Source organism: Tenrec ecaudatus, chromosome 1 (assembly GCF_050624435.1).
Source record: "Tenrec ecaudatus isolate mTenEca1 chromosome 1, mTenEca1.hap1, whole genome shotgun sequence".
Taxonomy (NCBI): domain Eukaryota; kingdom Metazoa; phylum Chordata; class Mammalia; order Afrosoricida; family Tenrecidae; genus Tenrec; species Tenrec ecaudatus.
In genome coordinates, this window is record NC_134530.1 from 5,035,517 (window position 1) to 5,063,335 (window position 27,819).

At 60.7% G+C, this 27,819-nt stretch overlaps 1 protein-coding gene and 1 non-coding gene across 8 annotated transcripts in view; both read right to left on the reverse strand.

The window, feature by feature from the left end:
* DPP9 (dipeptidyl peptidase 9) overlaps positions 1-22,471 on the reverse strand; it is a 34,499-nt gene extending 12,028 nt beyond the window's left edge. For 2 of the 7 annotated variants that reach the window (XM_075545108.1, XM_075545159.1), the window contains exons 1-12: positions 22,304-22,471; positions 21,565-21,612; positions 18,893-18,987; positions 15,380-15,684; positions 9,605-9,717; positions 7,718-7,891; positions 7,193-7,361; positions 6,641-6,754; positions 3,785-3,913; positions 3,215-3,276; positions 2,741-2,841; positions 153-330 (exon numbers count right to left, since the gene is read on the reverse strand). In XM_075545108.1, the coding sequence (XP_075401223.1) occupies positions 153-330; positions 2,741-2,841; positions 3,215-3,276; positions 3,785-3,913; positions 6,641-6,754; positions 7,193-7,361; positions 7,718-7,891; positions 9,605-9,717; positions 15,380-15,684; positions 18,893-18,948 (1,401 nt within the window). In that variant the 5' untranslated portion in view covers positions 18,949-18,987; positions 21,565-21,612; positions 22,304-22,471. Of the gene's footprint in view, positions 1-152; positions 331-2,740; positions 2,842-3,214; positions 3,277-3,784; positions 3,914-6,640; positions 6,755-7,192; positions 7,362-7,717; positions 7,892-9,604; positions 9,718-15,379; positions 15,685-18,892; positions 18,988-21,564; positions 21,618-22,303 lie in introns of all 7 variants that reach the window. The other 5 variants (XM_075545114.1, XM_075545122.1, XM_075545132.1 and 2 more) reach the window with 5 other exon arrangements.
* A 434-nt stretch (positions 22,472-22,905) lies between these two features.
* Positions 22,906-22,978, reverse strand: TRNAV-CAC (transfer RNA valine (anticodon CAC)). Its single transcript has one exon. It is a non-coding gene; the product is annotated as a tRNA-Val (tRNA).
* Positions 22,979-27,819: the final 4,841 nt, after the last annotated feature.

Below are 27,819 nucleotides of genomic sequence, written 5' to 3' on the forward strand. Positions count from 1 at the left end.
GTCCATAGGGTGCTAGGGGCCAGGGCCACCTGACCATGCCTTTCAGGACACAGGGGCAGGGGAGCTGAGAAGGGGCCCCTCTTCCTCCACCCAGGCCTGGTCCGGCCTGTGACCACTGGGGCTGTGCTGGGTGGCCTTGCTCCCGCCCTTACGTTGATCCACACGTCGGTGACCTCCTCGTACACCACGTAGGGCCGAGCATGCTGGGGGACGGCCCTGGCGTAGGCTGCCTGCTGCTCCTCGTTCTCAGTGGCCGGGACAAACAGGGCCGGGGGCAGGAGGACCAGCTGCAGGTGCTGCTGGGCCCGGTCCAGGAGCATGGCCCAGGCGCTGCGGGGGAATGAAGGGGGGGGGGCTCAGTGGCTTCCTTTCCCGACTTACTCTGTGGCTGGTGCATGGGGACCCGTGTGGCTGAGTGGACTGCCCCGTGGCCTAAAGATTAGGACTGCCAAAAGCCTTTCTCCTAACCTTCCCAGCGTGTTACCTTCCAGGCTCCTGTTTCCTGGGGTGTTCTTCGTGGGGATCAGGAGGTGCTTCCCCACTGAGCCACCAGGGCACCCCTCTGCACCGCTAGACCCTCACTCGGTCACTCATTTCCTGATACTCCCCTAGTGCCCCTGACTCAGGCCTTGCTGATAGGACTCAGCAAATGCTGGCCCGCTGCTTGAGTTTGTAAACAAAGCTTTATTGGCATCTGAATGGTAACCACAATGGCCCCTGGGGCCTGTGCAGGAGCTAGGATCTCAAAGAAGGAAAAGGGCCGGTCACGGCCTCACCATGGCGTCCAGGGATCTGACCCCACCCAAACCTCACCAAGCACAGAGCAGGGGTCACCTTACTCCACAGCGCCAGGTCCCGAAAGCCCCTCCAGGTGTTCTGAAGCCCACACAGCTTCACACTCCCTGGCCCCTGCCTGACCCAGCCCCTTAGCCCACCCTCACCTGCCCACACTCGGGCAGAGCTGGCTGTCTGCCCTTACTCCAGGTGTGGCGCTGTGAGTGATTTAACATGGCCCTTCTCCTGTGGTCCAGGAGCCCTGGTGGCACAGCGGGTTACATGTTGGGCTGCTAACCGCAAGGTCAGCGGTTCAAGTTCACCAGTTGCTCCATGGGCGAGAGATGAGCCTGTTGACTCTCTCAGGAATTACAGTGCCAGAAACCCACAGGGAAATTCGACCTGTCCCGCCAGCTGCTAATCACCCTGTGGCAGGGTTGGTAAGTGTGGTTATGTAACACAGTCTTGAAGACCCCGGGTGCCCTGTACTCTGACCTGCAGGGTCACCAGGCGCGAGGGTCGCTGGGGCGGCCACAGGTTTGTGGAGACCCACGGGCCCCTGTGAGCCGGAGGGTCCACAGGATGGGGGGAGAGATGAACCAGCTCTGTGACCTCCGTGGGAGGATGGGGTAGGACTATGCAAATAAGGTGCTTCCGGCCCACCAGAGACACAAACTGGGACGGAGCCGCTCCGCGAGTCTCCCCCATTGTGAGTCTTGGCAGGAGCTGCAGTGTCATCCTTTTCCCGTGGAGCGGCAGGCAGACTGGAACTGCTGACCGTGAAGGGAGCGCAATGCAGCACGTTGCTGCCCACTGTGCCCCAGGACCACGCTCACAGGCGGACACAGCTGGGAAACACAAACAAGGTCCCTGGCTCCCAGGCCGAAGCACGCGTAACAACATGCTGGCATGTGACATCCCAGGGACACGGCTCCCAGCAACACGCCAGTCACCAGACGGCAAACTGACAGACAAGGGGTGGGTGGCGTGCTGTCGTGATCCCGTCGCCGATGTTCTCAAACACGCCAGCAGGGTCACCCAGAACAAACCGTTTTCGGCCGAGCTTGCTGACTGAGAACTGTCCACTCCAGAGGAATTTGCCAACGGAAAGAGCTCTGTAACGTCTGTCTGAGCAGGGGAGAGACAGGAGGGCCCAAGAGGCCAAGGAGAGGCCTGCCTGTGGACCCCTCTCAAAAGAAGCTGTCCTGACTGAAGAACTGTATTCTGAATAGTTCCTGATCCTGAACTGTGATCTGGGACTTCCCTCCCAAACCCAAACCCACTGCCCTTCACAGCGACCCCACAGGGCACAGCAGGACAGCCCCCGGGGGTCTTTCTCAAGCTCACGCTCGTGGGGTCTGTTCAACCCCTGGCGACCCTGCGGGGGGCGGGGGGGGGGAGCCATCCTGTTGGCTTCCGAGACGGTCACAGTTTGTAAGAATGGAAAGCCCCATCTTTCCCCGAGAAGTGGCTGCTGGGTTTGAACGCCTGACGCACTGTGCCACCAGGGCTCTGTGGTCCTTTTCTTACTGTGAGCTCTGTGCGGCCACGGAGGGATGCCTGAAGCCAACAGAGAAGCACAGAGCCCTGGGAGGGGCGCAGAGACACTTCCAAAGAGCCCGACCGTGCGCCTGGACCACGAGGGCAAGGCTGAGACACAACGTCCCAGCTGCCCAGGGAGCAGGCGGTACAGCGCGGGCGCAAAGGAGTAGAATGCCTTCCTGTGTGAAGTCTGTTTCTGCACCCAGTGTGGGAGAGGTGGTCGGAATGCCCAAAGGCCCCCCAACCAGACCGTTACCCCACGGCTGTCTCCTGACTGCTATGGCTCAGGGCTAACTGTGGAAACGGGGCGGGGTCACCCGGGGGGTTAGTTCAGGGGTTTCGTGTGCGCCCAGCAGTGTCTCCATGTCCCTGTGTGCACACCAGCGGAGGGCCCTGTGTCCCCGAGCCACACGCAGCCACTCACTAGGTGCCGTCCCGCGTCCAGCCGGCCCTGGCGATGTACTCGGCCTTGGGGAAGAGCGAGCTGAAGGGCTGTACCAGCTGCTTCTCCTGGGCAGAGACCACCTGCGGGGAAAGCCCACTGGTCACGGCCCGCAGCAGCACCTTGTCCACGGGGCCCTGGGCAGACTGCGCCCTGCGTGGGGGTGGGGGGTGTCTTTGAGGACCTGCCTGAACTTGGCCTGAGGTCTGAGCTTCAGGATGGGCATTTGTGAGGCCCCAACTCTGGAAGCTAGGGGAGAGGACTGGTCCAAAGCCGAGGGTGGCCACCGTCCTGAGGAGGCCCGCGGACACGCGTGCTGGGAGACCCCATGCCCTCCACGCCCCGGCTGCCTGAGCTCCGCACCGCATGGTTCCCACACTGAGGTGAGCAACGGTCCAGGGCCAGGGGCGTCTGCCTGAACACATGCTTCCCACCACTGACCCCCAGGACGCTCACCTTTCCCTGGCCGTCCGTCTGAAATTCTGCCAGCTTCAGGGCAATCCTAGGGTTCTTGCTGCCTGCAAAGCAAGCGAGCGAACAGGGTGGGCATGTGGCAGGTGTGGCTTAGTGTGCCAGGGCCTCGCGCCTGCCCCGGGGTGTCACCCTGTTACTCTCTGGTGGCACTCTGCCTAGCTTCCATCAATGTACACGGGGTGGTGGGGGTGGTGGTGTCCCTGGCCTTGCTTCAACAGCTCAACACACACACAGACACACACGAGGTGGCAGGCGGGTGGAGGAGAGCTGGTGGCGGGTGGGGGCACTGGACCCTGCTCCGCTGGAGGGCGGCCCACTCCCCCCGGCAATGGCAGCCTCCGTTCAGAAAATGAGCCTGAGGTTTCTGTGAGAACGGGTCACACAGGGTTCAAGTCTCCTGTCTACTGAGACCCCTCCTTTCTTCACACGGAGGGTCACATGGGAGCCAGGTGGGGTTCTGAGAAGGCCAGCGTGGGGGTCGTGGGCTACGAGGCGGAGCTGAGTCTGGCTGTTTTCAAGAGGAGGGGCGCACCCTCCCCGGGGCTCACTGACCTGTCCTGGGGTAGCGATAGGAATCCGTCTTCCTCTCTTCCAGGACAGGGGAAGGCACGTGAATGACCTCCACCTCGGACTCGTCCACTTCCTCGTACAAGATGCGTAGCGTCTTGAGGCCTTCCGACCCTGGGAGGGGGAGGGGAGCGGCTGAGCTGCCCGTGCCTCCCCCACCCCCAAGTCCTACCAAGATAAGGACACAAGCCAGTCGTGTCTGCACTCAGGCCCCAGTGACCCGTGTGTGTCCAGGGCGACAGAAGGACCGTGGTTCCCAGCACAAAGAGGCACAGGAGGGGTCAGAGCGTCACCCTCTCTCAGAACAGGGCCCCACAACACACCGCGCCACCCACAGCACCCCTACAGGACAGGGTGGAGCTGCCCGCGTGTGCGCCCCGGACCGTGGATCTTCCACCACGGCGCACCTGGTGGTTGAGAAACGCTATCTTTTGGAAAGCCACCCAGGCGCCTCTGACCTGCTGCAGCAGAGACGTCCATGACAGCACTGGGCACACCTAGGTGCTCGAATTGGCACATAACCACTGTGTGCACATTTCTCGATGTTAGGGGAAAAAAGGGCAAAGGCAGGCTGGCTTTAAAGCTGATGCCCAGGGTCAAAATCCACCACCAGGCCCTTCCCAGCCAGGTAAGGGTACTTCCTCTGTGGACAGACAGATGGAAGTTTCTTGAAGAAGTCCAGTGGAGCACCTGGGGCTGGGCCACTTCCTGCCAGCGTCACACAGGGATCTACGGCTGACCTGGCTGGCCCAAGTCGCGTAGTTCCAAAGGGTTCTTCTGGGGTCACTTTGTCCCCAGGAAGAACCGGCCTGGGCTGCTGTGGCTGAGGCAGAATGTGTGACCCCCAACAGCACCCCAACCTAAGAGTCGGCTCAGGTGCTGATCAGAAGGTGGGAAACTGTGATACAGAATCTCACATTCTTGAAGAATGCAGACTTGTGGGACCCACTGAGGCTGCAAGGACCCGAGGCTATGTTGCAGACTTTGAATGGAACCACCCTTGAAGCCACCTTTAAACTGGGGACAAGTGAGCTCAGAGAGTAACGTCACCTTCCTGTTGCCTGCTCACCAGCGTGAAGCCAGACCGCCTCAGGGGTGGAGGCTGTGTGTGTGTGTGTGTGTGGGTGGGTGTGGGTGTGTGCGTGCGCGCACGAGCGTGCCAGTCGGGAGAGGGGGGGGGGCAGACACAGGTGGAAGGATGCCATAAAGCCAGTGACCTGTGCGTGCAGAGAATGTTTGATGGTAGTGGGCTGGGGACATTCCATCTAAACCAGCCACCACCAGAGCGCTGTCACGTGTGGTGGAGGGAGACACAATGTGGGCAGCCCTCTCAGGCCTGGCGTCTAGGCGCTCCCCGAAGGGGCCTCAGCCCCTGCACTGGAGGGGGGAGCCCTGCTGGCCACTGCCCGAGGCTGGAGGATCACGCTGCCCGGGGCACCTGGGAAGGGCAGGCTGGCAACCCGCTGCTGGAAAGTCAGCCCCCGGAAACCCTGGCGAGGGAGCCCAGTTCTACTCAGACACAGGGAGGCAGGGCTCAACAGCCACTGATTCACACACACCACACTCACGGGGGACATGGCACCTGCCATCCCACGTGCACAACGCTCGGGCGGGCATGCCTGTGCTTAGCAGGCACTGTCTCCAACATCACAACCTGCTTCCAATCTCTGTCCCCCTCGGGAGAAACTTCCAGTACCCACCCTGGCCCCTACGCCCGTCTCCGCAGCCACTCCTGTAAGGAGTAAGTCTGGAACCCCCTCCCCTACAGGGCCGCTGGCACTCAGAACTGCCTCCGTGGCAGTGGGGGTTGGCTTTGTCGAGGAGGCCTGCTGATGTGCAGCCAGAGGGAACGCGCGAGGGGGAGGTGCAGGGGCGAGTGACAATGGCACAGGAACGTCACAGATGCCCACCCCACCCCCACCCCCCACCCCCGACGCCACGGTAATCCCTTTGCGCAAAAATGTGACCGGAGCCACCCCTGGGCCTCAGACCTCTGTTCCCCTGCCGTCCAGCAGGGCTGGAGCCAGGAAGGGCCCGCGTGGCCCTACGAGAGGACTGAGCATAGAAGTTTTCGCCCCCCCTTCCCCCTGGACTTTTGAGGCCCCTGGGGGTTCGGGCCAGGAAACGATGCAGGACGCTGCTGTCACGGGGCAGCTGACATTCTGATCAAACCCACGTAGCTGCATTCCCCAGGCGGTCGCCATGCAACGCCGCTCAGCTCAAAACCAGACTTGCTGCCACCGAGCAGGTGCCGACTCGTGGCAACCCTATGAGACAGAGCACAACTGCCCCTGGGGGTTCCCGAGGCGGGGACTCTACAGGAGTAGAAAGCCCGTCTTTCTCCCCCAGGGCGGCTGGTGGATTCAAACTGCTGATCCAATGTGTAACCACTCGGCCTGCAGGGCTCCTGGCTGGGCAGGTTTAATCATCGCCCCTTTGAGGGCAGCAGTGGGCTGTACACGGCCAGGAGGGAGCTGTGTGGGGACCAGGAAACACCTGAGACAGTCTACTGGCTGTCACAGCAGCTCTGGGCTCCAGGGGGGCTTTCCAGGGATGCAATTCTCTTCCAAGGCACCCGGGTGGGTTTGAACCTCTGCCCTTTGGGGATCCAGCAGCCGAGGCCTTAGCCATTCCACTACAGAGGAGCTCATTATATGAGGACACTGTATCCACGTGGTTTCACTTGTAACCAACGTATCACACGCGCGCAGAAGACCATTTGTTGCGATGGAGATGGAGACAGTACATTCTGCTCAATTTTCCTGGGAGCCTAAAACTTGCCTTAAAAAACAACAACAATCCAAGCCTGCCATTAAAGACCAAGAGGAGACAAAGCCTTACCCTCCCAGGAGGCTGTGGGGCACCACCAGTACCCAGTGAACCGGTCGAACTCCTCCTGGATGACAAAGGTGGCCACCCCGGCCGACTTGGGGTCATCAAGGACGTTGGACAGACCTGCAGGGAGAGCAGGAGGGAAGTGGTAGCCTGGCCACTGGGAGGCCTGTGGTGCAGCTGCTACCAAGGAGCAGGGCAGTCCAGGCCCCGCCCCACGGCAGCTCCGTAGGGAGAGGACAGCAGGGGGCTCTCGGGCACTCGAGGGTCACACGCAGTGGCTGGGGGTTGGCATCAGCCCAACAGTTGCGATGAGCAGAATTAGGAGCCCTCCAGGAGGGGCCCCAACACCCCCCCGGGGCAAGTCGGTCCTGTAGCTCAGCACCCTGGACCTTCTCCACAGGGGCAGGGGACCAGCAGCTGGTCACAACAGCTACAAGGGTCTGGGGTCCCACCAGGGATCCCCCTGGGGGTCGGGAGGGGATAGGCGGGAAAGAACACGGTCCGGGAAGGAGGGAACCTGGTTGAGTGTTGGCAGGGACGGGACTGAGGGGCCCTCACCTCTGTGGCAGAAGGTCAGGCGCCTCTCCTCGCCAGTGTCCAGGTTGGCCACCCATAGGTCATTGTTGTTGATGAAGGAGAAAAAGGCGGGGTCCGCTGGGCAGATTTTGGGGTCCATCCGGGGACCTGAACACTGGGTCTTGATCTCCAGAGGCTTCATGGGGGACACCTGAGGGCAGAGGCCAGCTCAGGGGGGTACCTGCCCACCTGCTCCAAGTGGTACCCAGGGACTCACCATGACCCTGTCCCCTCCCAAGGATGCTGTCCTTGATGTCCCGCTCTGCCCCAACCCTCCCCATGGTGCCCCTGCAGACCTTGCCTCTTCACCCTGAAGCCAGCCCACTGCCCCTCCCGCCCCCCCACGCCCTCAGGTTCACATAAAGCTAAGACCTGTCCCTGGCTCCCATCCACGCTCACCATAAAGCCACCAGACCCTGCATCCTCGCCCCTACCACCATGAAGCTGTTCTCCCCCTCCCCCCCACCCCTTCCTGTGACGCTATGCTGTCCTGCCCCTCACCCTCACCATGAAGCCGTCTCGGCCCCCGTCTCGGCAGTGGAAGAGGCTGTTGCAGGCCTGGAAGAGGAAGAGGCCGCTCTCACTGTGCAAGTCGTACGAGGTGATGCCGAAGACGCCCAGCCGCTTCCGCTCACGCAGGAGCTCCTCCTCCCGGGAGTAGACGCCGTGGTGGGGCGTGGCCTGGGGGGAACCACAGGGGCAGGTAGGGCGTGGCCTGGGGACCACAGGGGGCACGTGGGGCGTGGCCTGGGGAACCACAGGGGCACGTGGGGCGTGGCCTGGGGGAACCACAGGAGGCACGCGGGGCGTGGCTTGCAGGGACACCCAAGGGGCATGGACTGTGCGGGAGACTCAGGTGCACGTGAGGTGTGGCCTAGTGATACGCAGGGCACAGGGGGCAGCCAGCTTCCCACCTATCCCTTAGGAGTTTGAGCCTCCGCCAGGTGCCCCAGGGCTATCCTAACTGGGGGCAGCTGACCCCAGACTGTGCTAGGACAGAGGGGTGGGCCCTGAGGTGTCCTGGACTCCAAGGCCCTAAGTTGCCCTCAGGTCCAGGCCAGCCCGCATGCCCCTGTGGCAGGGCCCCTCTCCCATGGCGCTGTTGGGCGGGGCCACACTGCCTGTCTGCCGAGCTCGTACCTGAGCAGGGCAAGTCAGCTTGCTCTCGGTGGACTCGCTCCAGGGCTGAAGTGGTGTCTGGGGCAGCGTCCCTGCCCCTCAGAACCCAGTGACCCCCAGGCTTCTGGACCACCACCTGGCCTTCCACAGGCCCCCCACCAAGAGCTCTGCCTCTGAACCCCCCCAAGACCACCACACACGGGCGTTTCCCCTCGCTGCCCCCAACACCCTGCCTTAGGGGAACAGGCAGGCAAATGGACTACCCGGCGACCCTCAAGACTTGAAGGACTGCCAGTGTCTCACAACTGTCTCACGGGAGTGAGTTGCACTGAGCCATTGGTACTGGCTCATAATTTAATGAACTGTTTATTTCCTATGGCATCTACCTATCTGTATAGATATACACAAAATTATGAGCTTTCAGGTTCTGTTTCTCTAAAACACACCGTGCTTGGTAGATAGAGTAGAGGGGTAGGGGAAAGGCAGGAAGACCCTCAAAGAGATAAGACTGACGTAGTGGCCGCCACACGGTCCACACAGCAACAATGCTGAGGCAGGCGCCGGGCAGGGCGGTATTTGGACATGGGGTCGCTGTGGGTCAGAGCCAACAGCCCTGTACCTGACCCACAACAACCTTCTCCCCGTGGAACCCTGCTGCCAGCATGGCTCCCACTCACTTGCTGAGAGGTTGGCAGTTCAAACCCCCGTGACTCCGGGGAGAAAGGGCAGGTCTCCTGCTCCAGGGATTACAGCCCAGCACACCCCCTGGACCTGCTTGCTTACATCCGTCGGGATCCCGGTCTCCCTAGAGGGGGCCTCCCCTCCAGTCCGTGCAAACCTAGGTCAGGCCGTCAGGTGAAAGGGAAGCTGGGATGGGAGGTCTCAATGGCCACTGCTGCCCTGTAGCTAGTGGGCACTGGGGCTCAGGGAGGCGTGGGGCAGAGGCAGGCTCAGATGGAGGTGCCGTCTCCAATAGCCTTGAGCCCAGGTGGTGCCCCAGGAAGTGAGCAGCGCCCTGCTGGCACAGCCACTGGCCTGTGCGTGCTCCGTAAGCACAAACACGACAAAGCAAGGGGGCAGGGTCCCGGGTGACGTGCCCCGCTGCGAGGCCCACACAAGCATCAGGAAAAGAGCTCGTGGTGTCCTGGTGGCACGGCCCCAGACTGACCCCCCTGCCCCACCCCCATCACACACGTGTGCCAGCTCTGCCCACACCAGCACCAGGGAGGGGGCGGGGCCCAAGCCTTCCACGGCCTGACCCCCCACCGGGCTCACCTGGAAGTGATCGAGCATCTGCTTCCAAGACAGCAGCAGCAGGGACTCCTTTCGGACCTTCCTGGGGATCTCCGAGTAGAGCAGGGAGTTCTCCCGGCTGCCGTAGGGCATCCCTGCGGGAAAGGGAGGCAGGGTGGTTCAGTGGGAGGGCACTCGCTGTCCACAAGCCAGGCCCGGGCAGCACTGGCCAGCACCTGTCTGCCCACGGGAGCCGGCTTCCAGACGCAGGCAGACGGGAAGAAAAACCTGGCAATGGACGTTCGAAAACACCCAGTGGATCCCAGTGACAATCACCCAACGGTGGGCAGCGTGACCGTGGGCCGGCTCAGGACCCGGCAGGTTTCCGTTCTGCTGAGCAGGGGCTGTTGAGTCAGGGGCTGACCAGGCTGCAGGGAGTGCTCCCAGTGAAGCCGAGAAGCCCAAGAAGGCCCGTGGGGGTTGGGGAGGGCTCCCTCTGCCAGGGGCCTAGCAACACCCCCGCACTTCCAACTCAGGGGCGCAGGACGAGTGTGCCAGCACTGGATGGTGCCCACAGGGTGGGCTGTCACCTGCTGGGCCCCAGATTGCCAGGCCTTTCTTCCGAGGTGCCTCTGGTGGAACGGAAACCTATCGGCTGAGCACATTCACCACCTGCATCAGCCCGAGCTTCCCAGGACGGCTGCAGCCGACCATCTTCTCTGAAGCCACCCGCAGCACCCCAAAGGGGTCCTGGTTGTCAGGGGCCCTGAGCCGTCTGACTCAGTCAGTGCTGATTCACAGCGACCCACAGGGCAAGGTCTACTACAGCGGTGGGTTCCAAGACAGAAACTCTGCGGGAGTAAGAAGCCTCGTCTTTCTCCCAGAGCACAGCAGCAGGCTGACTTTGAACTGCTGACTGGACAGCCCTCACATCATGGGCCACCGTCCACTGCTAAAGAAGGGACCAAAGATACAAACAGTTGGTCATGCCCGCACGCTGGGTGCCCCCGCCCTGTGGCAGGGGTGGGGTCCTGGGGCCAGGGATGCTGTCTGTCTGTCTGTCATGACAAGCCCCAATGCCCTCTCAGTGCCAGTCCCTTGAGCAGGGGCCTCCGAGTGAGGGCGTCTTTCCCATTCTCGGCCGGGGAACACTCGGCTGCTCACCAAAAAGGTGGGCGATCTGGGTGCGGACAGGGGTGCTCAGAGGAAAGGCCCGGCAGCCTTCAGGGAGTGGGTGGGAGCCAGCCACTGGGACCCCTGGGAGCGCACGCAGTGGACTGTAGCGAGGACTCCATGCGGCCGGCCGTTCTGAGACAGGTGGGCTTTCCGCTCCCGAGCAGGCCTGCTGCGAAGGAGCCGCCCTGGGTGGCAGTGCGAGGCTGGGTCAGGACGCGGAGCATCACCATCAACAGATGCCGAGCCCCAGTGAGTCCCGCCGACGCCTTGGTGTCCCGGCGCGCGTGGAGGTTCCGTTTGCACTGGGCCACCCTCTGTGAGGCGTGCGGCAGGATTAGACGAGTCAGCGATATGGTGAGGGCGCCCATGACAGGACACAGGTGCTGTTGGGACAAGGGCGCCCAGAGACTTGCTGGACACAGGGTGGCCACTGACCTGCCATTTAAGAAACCCAGGCTCGTGGGGGTCTTTGGCGACATTGCGGGAGCCGGGCAGAGGCCGAGCGGTCGGGGACAGGCTGAGAAGCAGAGCTCCAGACGAGAAGAACTGCGTCCCGAGCATTTCTGATCCCAACTGTAACTTGCTCACTTCTCTAATAAGCCTTGTAATCGCCAGAGGAAGCAGACGGCTCTGCGGTGTGCAGTGAGACAGGCCCGCGCGTGCAGTCAGTCATGGGGAGCAGATGTGGGGAGCGGTCCGGTTTGCTTTTAAAACACACTGGGGAGAACCGCAGTGCTCCGCTGGCACGTGTGGGTGAAGTGCTTGACACCCTGACACCGGCCCGCTGGGCTTCCTGGCCCCACTCCCGTCTGGGGCTCAGGCTGGGTCCTGCCCACACACGCTGCTGGTGGGGACACTATCCTTTTCCCCATGGTCACGCAGTGGGACACATGGCTCCCTTCGGATGAACCTTCCAGAACAGGCCGAGAGTGGACGAGAGGTTGCCTGGGGCTTGGGGAAGCGGGGAAACGGGTCCCAGCATTTCTTTTAGGGGTGACGAGAACATTCTGGACCTCGATCGAGGCGAGGGTTGCACTGTGAGAGTATCGCGCGCCAGGGAAGTGCTGCACCTTGAGGTGAGGAGAAGAAGGGTGCCTCTCCTGTTGGTAACCAGCCAGCCCCTGACCGCGTGCTCGGTTTCAGGAGCCGGGCCCAAAACGCCAGACCGGCTCTGGCCCGAAGCACCCCTTCTCAGCTGGGTCCACATGGCCCCTTTCGTCTGAAACGTGCCGACGGGCAGCGCCGTGGAGGCAGCGCGGGGATGCGTGGTTGCCTCTGGCTCATCTGTCAGCTCATGTGCTGGGTGGCTGTCGAGCCGCTGTGGTGCCGGAAGCTCCGTCACTGGTGTTTCCAAGGCCAGCAGGGTCACCCTGGTGAGCAGTGTCAGAGGCGCTTAAAGGCCAAACACAGACCACGAAGCGGGACACTGAGTAAAATGACCAGAGACTGGATGACATAAAAATGCGGCTCCGGATGTGGGGCGGCTCACGAACCACCTGTGGTTTGCAGAGGACACAACCTGGCTTGCCAGGAGTGAGGAGGACGTGGCGCCCCTGCCGATGAAGGCCAGGACTGCCGCCTTCGGGACGGATGAGGACACGGGGTGGAGAAGACCCACGGCCTCACGAAGGTGTCACGGGGCGCGTCTTGCTCATGTGCAGGCAGCAGGCTCCTTAGAGTCAGGGAAGGGGAGGCTTCGTCTCACGTTGGCAGGAGAGACCAGGAGCAGGACGTCCTGCTTGGTAACGTGGAGGGGTGCGGAACACGAGGAAGGCCCCCTCCAAGAGATGAATACACCCATGGGCTCAGACCCAAGAACTGTGCGGGTGGCGTGTGAGGACCCGGCAGGGCTTCCTTCCGTGGTACCTCAGGCTGCTGAGAGTCAGACTGGCTGACGACAGGGCTGCGGGAAGGCGCCATGGCGATGTGACGGCACATGCAGGGCTGCGAGAAAATGAGCCGGCAGTTCAGCGCTGCTTCACCCGCTTGGCGGGGAGAGGCGTGGCGCTCCATTCCTGCATAGCCTAGTGTACGAAGCCCTGCGGGGCTGCTGGCCTCCACCCTGCACATGTGGTGCCGTGTGTCAAGGTGGCTTCCTGGCCCCCGGCAGGAACGGCACTGACACATGAGGGGCACACGGTATCCAAGTCCACGTGCAGAAAGGTCCGGAAGTGGCACACCCATGGAGCGGAAGGTGGATTAGTGGTCGCCTCGTGCTTGCGGAGGGGGGGGGGGTTGGTGGCATTGAGGGTCCCGGGCTGTCAATCTTAACGGGGGTCAAAGTCTCGTCCTTGTCCCTGGGAGCAGCTGGGGGTTTTGAACTGCTGACCCTGCCCAACCTGTAACCAGCACGCCCCCCCCCCCCCCGCAGAAGTCCATCCTTTCCCACTCATCGTGATTCGACGTGGCATCCTCGTGGCAGAGTGGTCACACGTTGGGTTGCTAACTGCAAGGTCAGCAGTTCAAAACCACCAGCTGCTGCTCAGGAGGAAGACGAGGCTTTCCACTCCTTTAAAAAGCTATTGTCTGGGAGAAGCCCACACGGACGGTTCTACCCTGCCTTATCCAGGTGCTGCGAGTCGGCATCGACTGATGGCAGGGAGCTGGGTTTGTTTCTCAAGTACTTGGGGGAGCGGAGGAGTGACTGCTAGCAGGGATGGCCACGCATGGCCGTGGGCCTCTCCTTCACGTGAGCGGCCCGCAGGGCATGTGAGTCACATTTTCGTTGTTGTTTTTTAGTGTGTGGCGGGAGGCTGGGAGAGCGCAGGCAGTTCTCCAGCCAGCGGCTTCTGCTCAGGGACAGCGCCCGTCCACAGGGACTCTCCGGAGCATCCGGCACATTCCAAACAGGAAGTCACACAGTGGCCGTGCCAAGGACCTGGGCGCCATCTCCCTCCCAGTGGATTAGTGCGCCATCACACCAAGGGGCCCCGTGGGGCTTCCTGGCATGCGCTGATGCTGGCACCAGAGCCAGCAGTGGACAGCGCCTACCTTCTGCCCTCACCACCCACCCCTGGAGAGACTGCCAACACACACACACACACACACACACACACACACACCACCACCACCACCACCACCACCCCAAGCTTGTCCCCACCGGTGACCCTGTGTACAGCAGGGCCAAAGACCACATCATCCTGTGCCATCTTTACCGCTGTCCTTATGCCTGCTGAGCCCGCTGTCCCCCCATCTCCTGGAGGGCCGTCCTCTCCTTCTCTGCCCCTCCACCTGACCTAGCAGGACATCCTTCTCCAGGGACGGGTCTCTCCTGAAAACACAGCCAAAGCACGTGAGATGAAGTCCCTCCTTCTTTGCCTCTAAGGAGCATGCTGGCCGTCCTTCTTCCAGGACAGAGTGGCATTTCTTCTGGTGGTCCACGGGAGGCCCGGCTTTCTCTACCACAATTCAAAGGCGTCCACTCTTCTCTGCACTTTCTGACACCTGTCCAGCTTTGGTGTACATGCGAGGTGACGGAAAGCCTCTGGCTTGGGTTGGGCGCGTCCAGTCCTTGGGTGACTTTCTCCTGATGTGTGGCTGGAGCCTGTGGTTCCTGGGATGCAGCACGCCCTCCTGGGGACCTCAGCCTGAACCCGCGCCTGTGGCAGGAGCACAGGCTGGCAGCCCGGCTCTCTCAGGGGACAAGCCTGAAGTGCTGTCAGCCTGCTTTCTGCCAGCTGCTTCCCCGCCAAAAGCCAGGGAGTCAATATTCTGGCTCTCAGGGCAACTGGCATCCACCGCCGCCTCGCTGTCTGGTTGTCGACCAGCGTGCTTATAAAACTTTATTTACAAATCTGGGCACCAGATGCTCCCCGCCCGGTGCTGTCCTGCGTTTCCATAAAAGTCTGTCCACCAGGAGGCACGGTGTCAACCACAGAGAGGAACCCGCCAGCTGGCATCAGCCTCGGGCTGGCGGGCCGGCCTCACAGGCATGACCTCTGGATCCTCGAGCATGACATTCATCCATCCACTCATTCATTCACTCACTCACTCATTCATTCCCTCCTTCAAGTAGTAGCTGCATGCCCGACCCCGGGCAAGGACCTCTGACGACCGATCGGAACGTTGGCAGTTTGAACCCACTCAGACGTGCCTCTAGACAAAGGCCCGGTGACCCGGTTCCAGAGAGCCGGCCACAGATCCGTCTGGAGCACAGTGCTATGTGAAGGTCCGCCCACTTGGGACCCACTTGACCAGAGCAGGCAGGATGGACAGCTGGGAGGCTCCTGGGGGGCGGAGGGGCTGCAGGACTCCCAGCTGGCCCCCACCCATGACGAGCACAGGCCAAAGACGCTCCCTGCGGCTGGGCGAGGGCCTGGGCAGAGTGCCACACAGTGGGCCACAGAGAAGGGAGTGATCAGCTGAGGCCGCCCCCCCAACCCCGGGTGTGCAGAGCAGGCACAGCCTCGCCCCTGCCTTCAGCCACCATGAAGCCCACAGTGGTGTCTCAGGTTGTCCCTGGGCAGCGCTTGGGGCAGTGACTCACGGGGCCGTGCAGCCCAGCCCAGGTCCCATGAGTGGCCCCAAACCATGGTGCTGTGGAAACACAGATGTGGGTGCTTGCTGCACACCAATCACACCTGCACCCCTGCCCGGCCCGGCCCAGTGGGGAGGCTGTAGGCCCCCGGGAGCCCGGCTTACCTAGGTAGTACAGGCGGTGCGAGTGGGGTCCGGCCTCGTCGGTCTTCTGCACAAACCGGAAGTCGTGGGGCGCCTTGTTGACCAGGAGCCCTGAGTACTTGCGGCTGCCGTGCACGATGCTCCGCAGGCCCTCCCACGAGTGCTTCTGCACCTGGAAGCGGGAGCCTGGCTCCCCCACCGCCGCTGCCTCCTCCTCGGCCCGCTCTGAGCCCGCCGCTGATGGGGCCGTCGAAGAGGATGACACAGCAGCTGGAGGCGACTCCCCGGAGGCCATCCTTGCCGCCCCGTCAGAATTCAGCGCAAAGCTGCGGGACAGGAGGATCATGTGCAACCATGCCATGACCCTTCCACACCGTTCCCCATGTGGTGGTGACCCCCCCCAGCTGGATCACCCCACCTCTCTAATGCAGCAACACAGCGTGACCGAGCCGCCCACGCCTGCACCCACTACCTGCCACCCTCCCTCAGCGCCTTCACTGTGACCCCAAGGCTGTGCCCACAGTGGGCCTACTCAGACGCACAGCTGGGGCTGCAAGGGCCGGCAGGAAGTACGTGGGTTCCCATCACGGAGCCAGCAGCTTGCTGTCCCCAGGCGGGCAGTCCCAGGCATGTGCTGAGGGTGCTCCAAGAAGTGGGGTGGGGGTCACAAAGTCCAGGCAGGGGACCAAGGTGCACCTGCACTCACTCCCCCCACTTCAATGTCGCCCCCCCCACTCAAGAGGCTCCTAGACCCAGTGTTGCTGACGACGGATCAACCCAGTGAGGTCAATATTTGCTTAAAGAAATCTAAACACAGCCGGCCGTGGTGCCCCAGTTCTGGCGGTGCCGGGTGGCCGGGTGAGAGCGGCAGCAGGGCAAGGGGCACAACATCAGCAGGTGCGGGGCCAGTGGGGAGTCTGAGCCAGGGACTACCTTCTCGTCCTCCGGGTTCCACGGCTGGCTGACACTGGAAGCCACCCGGCGGTGCTGTCACCGACCACAGCCTGGTGACCCACTTCCGTTGGTCAGCGTGTGTGTGTGTGTGTGCGTGTGTGTGCGTGTGTGTGTGTAAGGGGGGCGGTCACTGTGAGTGCTCACAGCAACGCAGAACAACAATCACTGTCCAGGGACCAGCAGCCAGACTCGTCGCAGGGGCTGGGGTGGGGCAGGGGGCCTCTGAGGCACACGGCCCCTTCAAGAGCAGAGTCTGAGCATGCTGCAGGGGCATGGGTCTGCCCGCTGGGCCCCAATGTGAGAGCCATCAGTGTGGAGGCTCAAGTTTGCCCACAGGCCCTCAGAAGAAAGGCCTGGCATTCTACCTTCTCAGTAGCCAGCCGGGCAAAGCCCCCGCAGGGGTTCTGCCAACACAGGTGCAGAGCGGAGAGCTCTGGAGTCTTTGGGTGGTGGCTGGTTGGCTTTTGGAACCTGGCGATGAGCAAGCGGGCGTGTCCTTCCTGCCCTCCAGCCCATCAGGGGGACGGGCTGACCAGCTCCTCTGGGGACAGCCTTAGAGACAGGAGCCATTGAGCCTCTCAGGGCCCTGAGGCCCCACAGGCCCTGGGAGGGGGGTCAGAGAGAACCTGCCCAGGGCTCCTGCTGGGCACTCACCAGAGGCCAGGGCAGAACCTGTGAGCACGCAGGACTCCACACAGCCACGGCGCTGCCGACACCTGGGCCGGGGGTGGGGGTGGGGCACCTGCGCACAGACACCATTCACACCACACCCCCGCTGTCCCCGAAAGGGGCAGGGACACCACTTACAAACATACCACGTACAAGCCGCTTACTTCTGAGGAGACCCTGGGTGGGGCAGAGGGCAGCACACTCAGCCAGGGACAAAAGATCGGCGGTTCGAGCCCACCCGAGACCAGCCAGGAGCTCTGCTTCCAGAAGGCACACGGCTCCCAGAGTCAGGGCACCGGCAACCACACGCCCATTCCACCGTGAAGAACAAGGAAGGAAGGAAGGCGACCTTGCCTCTGATCGTGGTCCCGGGGAGCACGGGAACAATCCCGGAGACGAGAAAGGAAACGGAACATTGGGGAGCGCAGGGGACCTCGCAGACAGGCCGCTCTCCAGGCTGGTCTAAGTAGGGCTGGGATGGGGGTGCATTCTCCCACCCAGAGAGCTGGGAGGAGGCCTAAGTGGGCGGAGGGTGGTCCTACAGCCCTGCTGGGCCTCCCCGCCCTGCCCGGTGAGGGCCCTCCACTTAAGAGTTGACACAGCTGCGAACAGAGAAGCAACCCCAAGCCACTTAACTCAAGGCCACCGAAGCGCGCCGGCCAAGGGCTCCAGCCAAGAGCCTCCCAAGACGTCCCCAGCAAACAACTCGAGCCCTCAGGGGAGGGCTGCTCAAGGGGGTCATACCTCTGGGGCCTCAGCAGGACCACACCCCCCCTTGGGCTTCAGCCAGGGACCCTGTTGGGCCCATGACAGGGATGGAGAGGGACATGACGGGCAGGAAGAAGGGCAGTGCTGGGGGTCCTGGAAAAGGGGGCAGGGGGAGATGTTTGTGTGGGTGGGGGTGTCTTTCCGGTGTCTGACTACCGTGTGGTGTGTGAGAGGAGACAGGTGGACAGGCCGGCAGTGTGTGCACACACAAATGTGCACAGGTGTGACCATGTGGGTGGTCATGGCTCTGGAGCTGGGTCCCTGTGGGAGGCTCCTGGGCACATGGCACACCGCCCTCTGGTGCCGCCGGGGCCTCTGTCCTATATGGAGTCTGCGTCCGTAGGCGGTGGGCAGAGACTACTGCTCAGCTGCCAACCAAAGGCCAGTGGTCAGGAACACCCAGCGGCCCCTCGGAAGAAAGGCCTGGGACCTACTTCTGAGAACTCTGCCAGGGAAACCCCTCAGGTGCCCACCGCTACCAGGAGTCGGGTCCAGCGCTGCCTGGAGTCAGGTAGCACCTGATGGGCACAGGCTGAGGTGCCTGAGGTGGGAGGAGCACCGGGCACAAGCAGGCCTTGGGAGCTGGCCCTGGAGGCAGTTCTCTCCGATGCCAGGGCTCCCAGCCACACCGGGTGGGGGAGTGTGTGTCCCAACCACCAGCCAAAGGACTACCTGGCGGCATACACAGCCAAGCACTCCACTCCAGCCAAGAGGCTCGTGTTTCCAAACCACCCACAGGTACCTCAGGGCTAGCAACCTTCTTGGGAGAACGCAGCCAGTGGGACCCCTGGAGGCCAAGTCCACTGCGGACACAGCTCTCCTGGGTGGACTCCACAGCAAGCAGGGCTGCATCTGCCCCCAAGAGACACCGCTGGGTGAGGCCAGGGGACATTTGTGGCTGTGACAAGTTGGGGGAAGGGCCAGGAAGCTGCTCAACTCCTGAAGCAGTGCTGGGGCCGGGGTGCCCTGCAGTTGGCCTCCAGCCTTCTTATGCACGAACCAGACTGCACCTTGGGGGGGGGGCACATGGGGTGTGTGTGGGACAGACAGACTGACCCCTGAGGGAAGGTGTTGTCCCTGGCAGTGGCCTTGGAGCCTGTGAGGTACCCCACGTGGGCTGGGGGCCCAGGGCCTGAATCCTACCTTCCCCAACGTGGGGTGTCCTCGTGGTCGGGGCGCAGCTTCTTAACCTTCCGCATGAACCACCCAGCGGCCTCGTGGGGGAGGGGGGCAGGAGCCTGCGAGGAGAGCAAAGCCATGAGGCCGCAGCTGGGGTGGCCATGGTCTTTCTGGCATCTGTCTGTGACGCCCTGGCGCCCAGGGCTCTCAGCCAAGGTGGCTGCATCAGGCCCAGCCCTGAGCTGGATCAAGGGATGCTTCAAACTCCTCCCAGGGTAAAAGGAGCAGTGAAAACAGAGACGGCCCCCAAGCCCTCCCCCGGGCCAGGTCCCTGATGGCCCCAGCAGTGCCTGGACCACCCAGCTCCAGCCAGCTCGCTTCCTTCCTCATGCCCACTCCCGCGCCCCAGGACGCTGGCACTCACCCTGGGACCCTCTTTCTCTGACCCTAGCCCCACCAGCTCCCTCCTGCCCTCCCAGTCCCAGGGTCACCTCTTTGGAGGGGGCCTCCCTTCTTCCCCGCTCCCGGCTAGAGCAGCGGTTCACAGCAAGTGGTTCTCTGCTTTCTGAGGGGCACTGGGTGGTATCAGGAATCATTTGTGGGAGCCATGACTGGGGAGGGGGTGCTCCTGGCATTGAGTGGGCAGAAACCAAGAATGTACAGGCGCCTCCCCCCCCCCAGTATCTACAGTGCTTTAGGGGAAGGGGGCCTGAAGTAATTATTTGGGGGAAAAAACTGAATTGGGTCCCAGTTCACTCCACACCCCAGAATAACCACCCGACTGGGCAAGAGGAGTGTTAACGAGGGGGACCACCCCCACCAGCCTCTGTGATCTCCCTCACCCCCTCCTCACTCAGTGTAGAATGTGAAGGTGGGCAGTGGCTTACAACAGCAGGTCAGGTGATCGGACATAGTCTCTGGGGAGGGGGGGGGTCAGTGGAAGCCCCTAAGTTGGGGTGGTTATGCCCCAGGAGGCACAGGCAATGTCTGGGGGCATCCTGTGTGTCACTGCTGGGGTGGAGTGGGTAGCGGTCCTCCTGTAACTGAGCCCAGGGATGCTGCACCCCCCTCCCCCCAAGAAGACTCCAGAGCCATCAGCAGTGTTACGTGAGGTCCCTGCTCTAGGTGACAAAGCCGTGCCTGGGACACAGCTGCACGGGGCAGGGCCACTGCATGTGGGCAGGGGCTCCACATTGCACTTGGAGCCCAGGCCATGCCTGGCACGTGGGACACCTTTAGCTTGTGTGGTGATCTGATGCCCACTGGACCTCGGCTCGGTGACACCCAGTCACTTTCTCACTGGGCACAGGCCATGGAGAGAAAGCGACCCCACGCTCGGGCTCTGACCACGGCTCTGCCACTCCTGGGCAGCCTGACAGGGGGGAAGGCCCCTTTCTGGGGCTCCACACCTTCCCCAGCTGTGAAGCCCGACTCTGGGCTACACCTCGGCTGACTGCCTAGATGCTGCATGACAGTTCTCACGACACCTGCTGCCGCCACACTAGACTCAAAATACGGCAGCCCGTGCTGTCAAGGTGACAGGCTATTTAAAATCACAGGGAAGAGGCGCCCGGGCCTGGACCCCTTTCAGGGACAGAATCCTCGCCCTTTGCTGAGGAGCGCAGGGGTTAGGGGACACAGTTCCCCAAGGCCCAGCTGCGACATGCACGCTGCCCCACCTCTCCCCTGGGCCTTCCAAGGGTTCTTCCTGGACAGCTGGAGGAGCTGGGGGGAGAGGAGCCACCACCGGGGTGGGTGCAGCTGTCCCCAAGGGCACTGCCTCGCCCGGTCACTTCACTGTGTCACCAAATGGCTGGTGGCCTATATCAAGTCTATAGAACAGGGCTGAACTGTCCCGGTGGGTTCTCGACATTGTCAATCTGAACGAGATTGCAAAAGTCTCGTCTTAGTCCCTGGGAGCAGCTGGTGGTTTTGATCTGCTGACCCTGTGGTTAGCAGTCCAACCAGCGCGTCACCCTCTTTCCACTCACAGTGGCTCTAGTGTGCACCCTGCTGGTGTAGTGTAGTGGTTATGCATTGGGCTGCTAACTGCAAGGTCAGGAGTTCAAAACCACCAGCTGCTCCTAAAAAGTTAGCTTCAAAAACTCACAGGGGAGCAATTCTACCTTGCTCTATGAGTCATCATCCACCAAAGGCATGGATCTTTTGAGAAGATTAGGAGGTTGGGGGTGTTTCTAACCTCCAACCATCAACAACCCCCAGCGCTTCATCCACTGCACCACCAGGCCCCACCAAGGCCCTCAAAAAAAGCTCACTGCCACTCATATGAGTGACTCATAGCAACTCGACAGGACAGGGCTGTGGCTGCGGGTTTCCAAGGCTCTGGATCTTAACAAGAGTAGAAAGCCTCACTCCCTCAGAGAGGCTTGTGGTCTCGAACTTCACAGCACAGCACACAACCACGCCACCACCGCCACGCCTGCCTCCCTAGGCTGGCTGGTTGAAAGCCCTATCCACTGGCCTCTAAGCCACAGCCCTCTGCCCACGGGGTGCCTGCTGACTGCTAGCCAATGGGGGGTGGGCCATTGGAGTCCACCCAGAGGCACCTCAGAAGAAAGGCCTGGCGATCCACTCTGGAGCATAGGTCTGCACTGACACAGGGTGGGGGGGTGGGAGGGTCCCCGTGATCCAGGCCCAGTACACCCCATTTCACCCTTCCTGGCTGCCCAGCTCACCTTCTACAGAGTGCAGGTAGGCTTCATTCCAGCTGCACACGCGGGGCACTGACCTCGACGGAACAAAGGTGTCACGAACGCCGGGGCTGGGGAGGCCGCCTCGGCATGCGCCCCCTCCCACCCCGCGGGTCCCGCGATTCTCCCTCCTGGGACAGCCCCAAAGGCTCCCAGCCCAGCATCTGCGCTCCCACGAGGCCCAATTCCTCCAGACCAGGGGGCCTCGTCTTAGGTCCTCCTGGCCGCTGAGGGCACGGGGCCGTGGGTACTGGCCACCCGCGTTGGCCCGACCGTGACATTGAGGAGGAAGTGGGGGGCGAAGTAAGGGGGGGGCGCCAAGCCTGAGAGAGGGGCGACTGCAGGGCGGGGTGGTGGGAGGGCCAGGACCGGCTGGTGGCCCTCCCTCCCCCCAGGGGTGGACGGGCATGGGGGGTGTGGGGGTGTTTACCGGGACCCCCAGGGCCTGCGGGGAACGCGGGGCTCCCGCTCTCCAGCGGGCGCGGCGATTTGGGTGCGGCCACCGTGCGGAGGGGTCAGAAGGCCAGGAGGTGACAGGCAAGGGCTGGCCCGGCGGGTCAAAGGGAGGAGGGGAGGGTGGCCCGGCGGAGGGAAACTGAGGCTGGCGGCCGGTCAAGGGCGGCCCCGGCCCCGGGCGTGGGGAGGCGGGTGGGGAGGCGGGCGGAGGGCACCGCGGGGCCCCGCGGCGGCGGCGGGCGGGACGGGGCGGACGAGCGCGGCTCACCGGGCTCGGGGCCGGGCTGGGCAGGGCAGGGCGTCCGCGGGCGGCGGCGCTCACGCGCGCGGGTCCATGTCCCCGACTGCGGCCCCGGAAGTGGCGGGCGCGGGGGACGGCGGTGGCAGCAGAAGCTGGGGACCCGGCGCTGGGGAAACCCTTTGACCCGGAAGTCAAGCTGCCCAAGCGGCGGTCTGGGATTGGGCGCCGTTTGGAGGGTTCCAAAGTGGCCCCGGGGCGAGGGGTGCGGCGCGCGGGGCGGCAGCCACAGGGTGGAGCGGCGCCTCCCAACCGCGGGCGAACGCGGGGGAGAGATACCCCCATGGAACTTGGTATCGCCGAACCCGACGCATAACGCTTCTACTAGAGCCGTCGGCGAGCCCCTTGCACCGTCGAGGCGTTGGTGGTATAGTGGTTAGCATAGCTGCCTTCCAAGCAGTTGACCCGGGTTCGATTCCCGGCCAACGCAGGTGCTCCACTTCTTTTATCTAGTAAAACATCCGCCATCAAAAATTATTAAAAAATTCATATTAGTGATTTTGAAAATAAATTTTATTTCAATTTCACCATAACTTTTAGTAGACGGAAGAAAAAGGAACAAAATATAGGCGTGTTTCCGCCCGGGATCGAACCGGGGACCTTTCGCGTGTGAGGCGAACGTGATAACCGCTACACTACGGAAACGAGCGGGAGCTGCTTACCGATATACTAGTATTTAAAGAAAATGTTCCAGTCGCGTGATTCGCGCAGAGTCCAATTGGACTGGATACTCACATCTCTGCTTGCGCCATGGACACCGAAAGAGGGAAAATAAGGAAGAAAGTCATATTAATAATAGCAATAATGAGCACCTTCCTAACATGCAGGAGCCCTGGTTGTACTGGTTACGCGTTGGGCTGCGATCCGCTTGGTTGGCAGTTCGAAACCAGCAGCAGCGCGGCGGGAGACAGACTGGGCTTTCCACTCCCATGCACTGTGACAGTCTCGGAAAACCGTCAGCACGGACTCGATGCGAGTGGGCAAGTTCCCAACGTGCACCCCTCTTTCGTTCTGAGTGCTCAGGGCGCCAAGAAAAAGACGATCGGCAAAGCTACCTGAAAGCAAAGCTACCTGAAAGCCAAACCCACCTCTCACCACTGGCTCACGCTGGATGGAGGCGCCAGTATTTCTCTCGCTGTATTCCCTTACGTTGCTCCAGCCCAAATCCCTTTCCTAACACGGGTTTCCAGTGCGTGCATCCTTCTGCACTCGGGGTGCAGGGACCTTGGAGGGGAGGGGAGGAGGAGGCCAGGAAAAAGCCCCAGCAGACTTTTCATCTCATTTAGTGTTTTAATTTTAAGGATTCGTGGAGCCCTCGTGGGTGGTGGGTGTCGGACTGGAATTGTGTGTGCCACAGAGTGGATTGTGTGTCCTGCCCCGGGACAGAAAAGGCCTGGGGACCGGGTGAAGTCATCTGGAGGGCTTCCTGGTGGAGGGAGAGACGTGCTTTGTGAACTCGTTCGGCCGGAGCACCCCTGGTGACACAGTGGGTCAAGCCATTGGGGGGCCAACCCACAGGTGGCTGATTGGAATCCCCCAGCCAGTGGCTCAAGAGAGAAACAGGGGGCAGTCGGCATCGATAGAGGTTTTCCGACTTGGGAAACCTATCAGGAACTTCTACTTGGGGCGGATCCGAATCAGGACGCAAAACTCCTGGTGAAGTCTTTTAAAGTGGTTTCTTCGGGCCTTCCATGGGCTGTGGATGCTCATCAAGTTACTGCCTGTCCGGGCGCCCGGGCCTGGTGCCCAGGGCCGTTCTTCCAGGCAGACACTAGGTGTCAGCAGAAGCACGGTTGGCATCACACACCACCACCACCACCCTCACCACCTGCAGCAGCTCCTCGCTGGGGTTCAGGTATCAGCTCCCCTGGCACCACTTCCTTTTCAGAGATGCCTCCACCCTCACTCGGGCACTCTCAGAGCTGGGGAGGTGCTGGGGGTCTGGGTGGGGTTCAGCGATTCCAGGCGCCTTCAGCCAGGACCCCAGAGAGGAAGAGGAAGAAAGGGGGGAAAGTTTCTTGTTTCCAGTGTAGGACACAATGCTGCCAAGTGCTAGTCCCCCTTTCGCGTCCAGAAAGCTGCTTGGAATCGTGGCACTCAGTAGGTACCAGGGCACTGCCCTCAAGAAAGGTCACCTCACTTAGCTTCTGGAGTGCCCTCAGCAGCCCCTTGATCCTAGGAGTTTCTTCTCTCTCGTACAGGGGAGGAGCCCGAGGCACAGGACGGTCAGATAACTTGCCCAAAGTCATATTTGAAAACCAGGGCCTAACCACAAGGTCAGCCGTTTGAAACCACCAGCTGCTTCCTGGGAGAAAGATGAGGCTTTCTACTCCCATAAAGATGGACAGTCTTTGAAACCCCCAGGGGGCAGTTCTACACTGTCCTATAGGGTCACTCTGCCATGGAATCGACTCCATGGTCATAGGTTTATTTGGGGGTTGTTCCCACCGCCCTCAGGGGTGCAGAGAAGTGTGTGGGGGCAACAGAATTGCCGCAGTCACACCAAAGTCTCTGGTTCTTCAAGTGGCTTATGAAAGGGCTGCGTCCCATGGGCAGCAGTGTTGATGTAGAAAGATGCCCCCCACCCCCAGACATATAAAGATACAAGAGCAAGCAGCAAGGGCCAAAGGGGGGGCGATAGAAAGAGGGGGCCAAGAGCTGTTTTAGGGACAGACTTCTCGTAGGGACCCTGTAGGACAGAGGAGAACCGGACCTCTGTATTCCCAAGGCCTTAGAGCTGAGACCAGTGGCTGCACCAGCGGGCTAAGCACGGGGACAATGGGGATGACGGCACAGGACCGGGCCGTGGGAAACAACTTGATGGCATCTAACACCCACCAGCACATCTTTTTTTTTGGGGGGGGGTAATCATTTTATTGGGGGCTCTTAAAACAATCCATACACCAATAGTATCGAGCATATTTGTATATATGTTGCCATCATCATTTCCAAAACATTTTCTACTTGAGCCCTTGGTATAAGGTACTCTTTTTTCTCCTACCTCCTCCACCCTCCCACCCTCATGAATCATGGACCAATTATTTATTGTTATTATAATTTCATATCTTACACTGTCTGTTGTCTCCCTTCACCCACATTTCTGTTATTTGTCCCCTTGAGGGGTATATATACAACCTTGTGATGGGTTCCTCCTTTCCCTCCCTTCCCCCTCCCCAACCATCCCCCTACCTTCATGATATCGCTACTCCCACTACTGTTCCTGAGGGGTTTGTCTGCCCTGAATTCCATGTGTCGAGGGCTTGTATCTGTACCTATGTGTGTTTTCCAGTCCAGCCGGGTTTGTAAGGTAGACCTGGGTCATGGCAGTGGGGGGAGGAAGCATTCAGGAACTAGAGGAGTGATGTGTGTTTCCTCGGTGCTGTGCTGCACCCTGGTTGAATCATCCTTTCCTTATAACCCTTCTGTGGGGGGAATGCCCAATTGTCTACAGATGGGTTTTGGGTCTCCACTCTAACCTCCCTCTATGTTCTCATCTATATAGTTGTTTGTTTTGGATCTTTTGGCACCTGATACCTGATCCTGTCGACACCTCATGATCACAACACCAACAAATCTTTACGAGAGCCTACAGAGCCTCACTTTTCTTCCGAGGAGCGGCAAGTGGATTCAAACTGCTGCCCTTGTTGTTCGCAGCCCCCTACACCAGGAGGGCTCCTTTGAGTTGAAATTGACACAATGGGAGTGGGGGCAGGTGTGTGTGTGTGTGTGTGTGTGTGTGTGTGTGTGTGTGTGTGTGAATAGTACAATTCTGCATGCTAGTTTCAAGGGGGAACCTACCATTAAGCATTTGTCAAAACCCATAGGTCTAGAGGCGTGCAATCCAGAAACTGGAGTTCGTAACAATGTATCAGCATCATAAGTCATCCATTGTAACAAGGGCATCACCCAAGTGCGAGATATTAGCTGGTAGAGAAAGGGGTGGGAGGGGGGCTTCGATGGAACCCTGTGTTTTCTGTAAACAAAGCTTTTAAAATAAAAATAAAATGTATTTAGAAAAACAAGGAGTAGGCAACCCTTGGGCCTGCCTCTCTCCTTCCCATGGGTGAACCAGAAGAGCAGACGCAAAGTGGGTTCCCAAACGTGTTACAGAGTAACAATGTCTCCATTGGATTTTCTTGGCTGGCATCTTTATAGTAGCAGATCACCAGGGCTTTCTTCTGCTAGGCAGGGTTGCGTTGCCAGCCTTTAGGTTGGTCCATCTATAATGCCCGTTGTTGGTTCTGATTGGTATCCATCCTACATACAGCAGAACAGAAACGCGCCCAGTCCTGAGCCACCTCACACAGTTCTTGTTTGAGCCCATTGTAGCCACATGTCCACCCATCTCCTGGACGGTCATGTCGGGCAGAAGCGGTAGGTGAGTGGAAAGATACCTGGAGGCTGGTGAACACATTTAAGGATGCTTCCAGAGGCCGGGCCTCCCCCTCCCCTTCTGTGACCTCCCAGGCTCAGGTGCAGGAGGCTAACTGTTGCGATAACATTGAACATTGTTGCTTCACCCCAGTCGCAATGGAAAATTCCCCAGTTACTCCCTCCCCCAGACCCGGGCTATAAACCTCTCCACCTCTCACCTTGGAAGGCGTGACTTCTCAGGCCCCCAGCTGAGGACCCGTGAACCTCGCCTGGGGGTTCAGGATGCTCCGGTCCCTTTCTCTGTATCCCCCTGTCTCTCGGTGGCACGACTTTTCTGCTTCTTCACAGCACTTGAGACAGCATCTTGCCATTCTTGATGCTATGGAGCACTCCGGCTGTACTTCTTCCCAAGCAGCTTTGCTTTCTTTCCCTGGTGTGCTCAAGATTCAGCAATTCTTCCCGGGCCTTCCTTATCTAATGTCCAGCTTTCAGACGCCCAGGAGGGATGGACGAGACCATGGCTTGTATCAGGCACGCCTTAACCCTCCAAGCTCTTTGACGCTTTGAAGAAGTCGTTTGGTTTGCAGTAGATTTGCACATTGCAATATGTCGATTGATTTCTTGACTGCTGCTCCCATGAGCGCTGACCGCTGCATGCAAACCCCGTATTTCTGTGGGCACACAGGTGAAAATTCACATGTCCGGAAAATTGCTAAATTAAACCCATGGCCATCTAGTCGACTGTCTCGTAAAACTCTCAAAAATCCCAGGGTGGAGCTGCTCCCGTTGGTTTCTGCTGCTGTTCACCTTTCTTGGAGCAGACAAGCCTCATCCTGCTTCCAAAAGGCAGCTGGTGGGTTTGAACCGCAGACCTTGCAATTAACAGTCCAACGCCGAGCCCGCAGCGTCCCCTAGAATCAAATAACTGTCAGAAACAACGGAGAACAGTAACGTCTGGATGGTGAGTGAGGGATGGGGAGAAACAAAGTCCATTTAGTCACAGCCTCCACGGGAAATCCACGGGGGCCTACGGTGTCACTGAGTTGGCATCAACTCAGGGCAGTGAGTTCGAGTGATGTTTTTGTACTGCGAGTTTGGGTGAACCAAATACG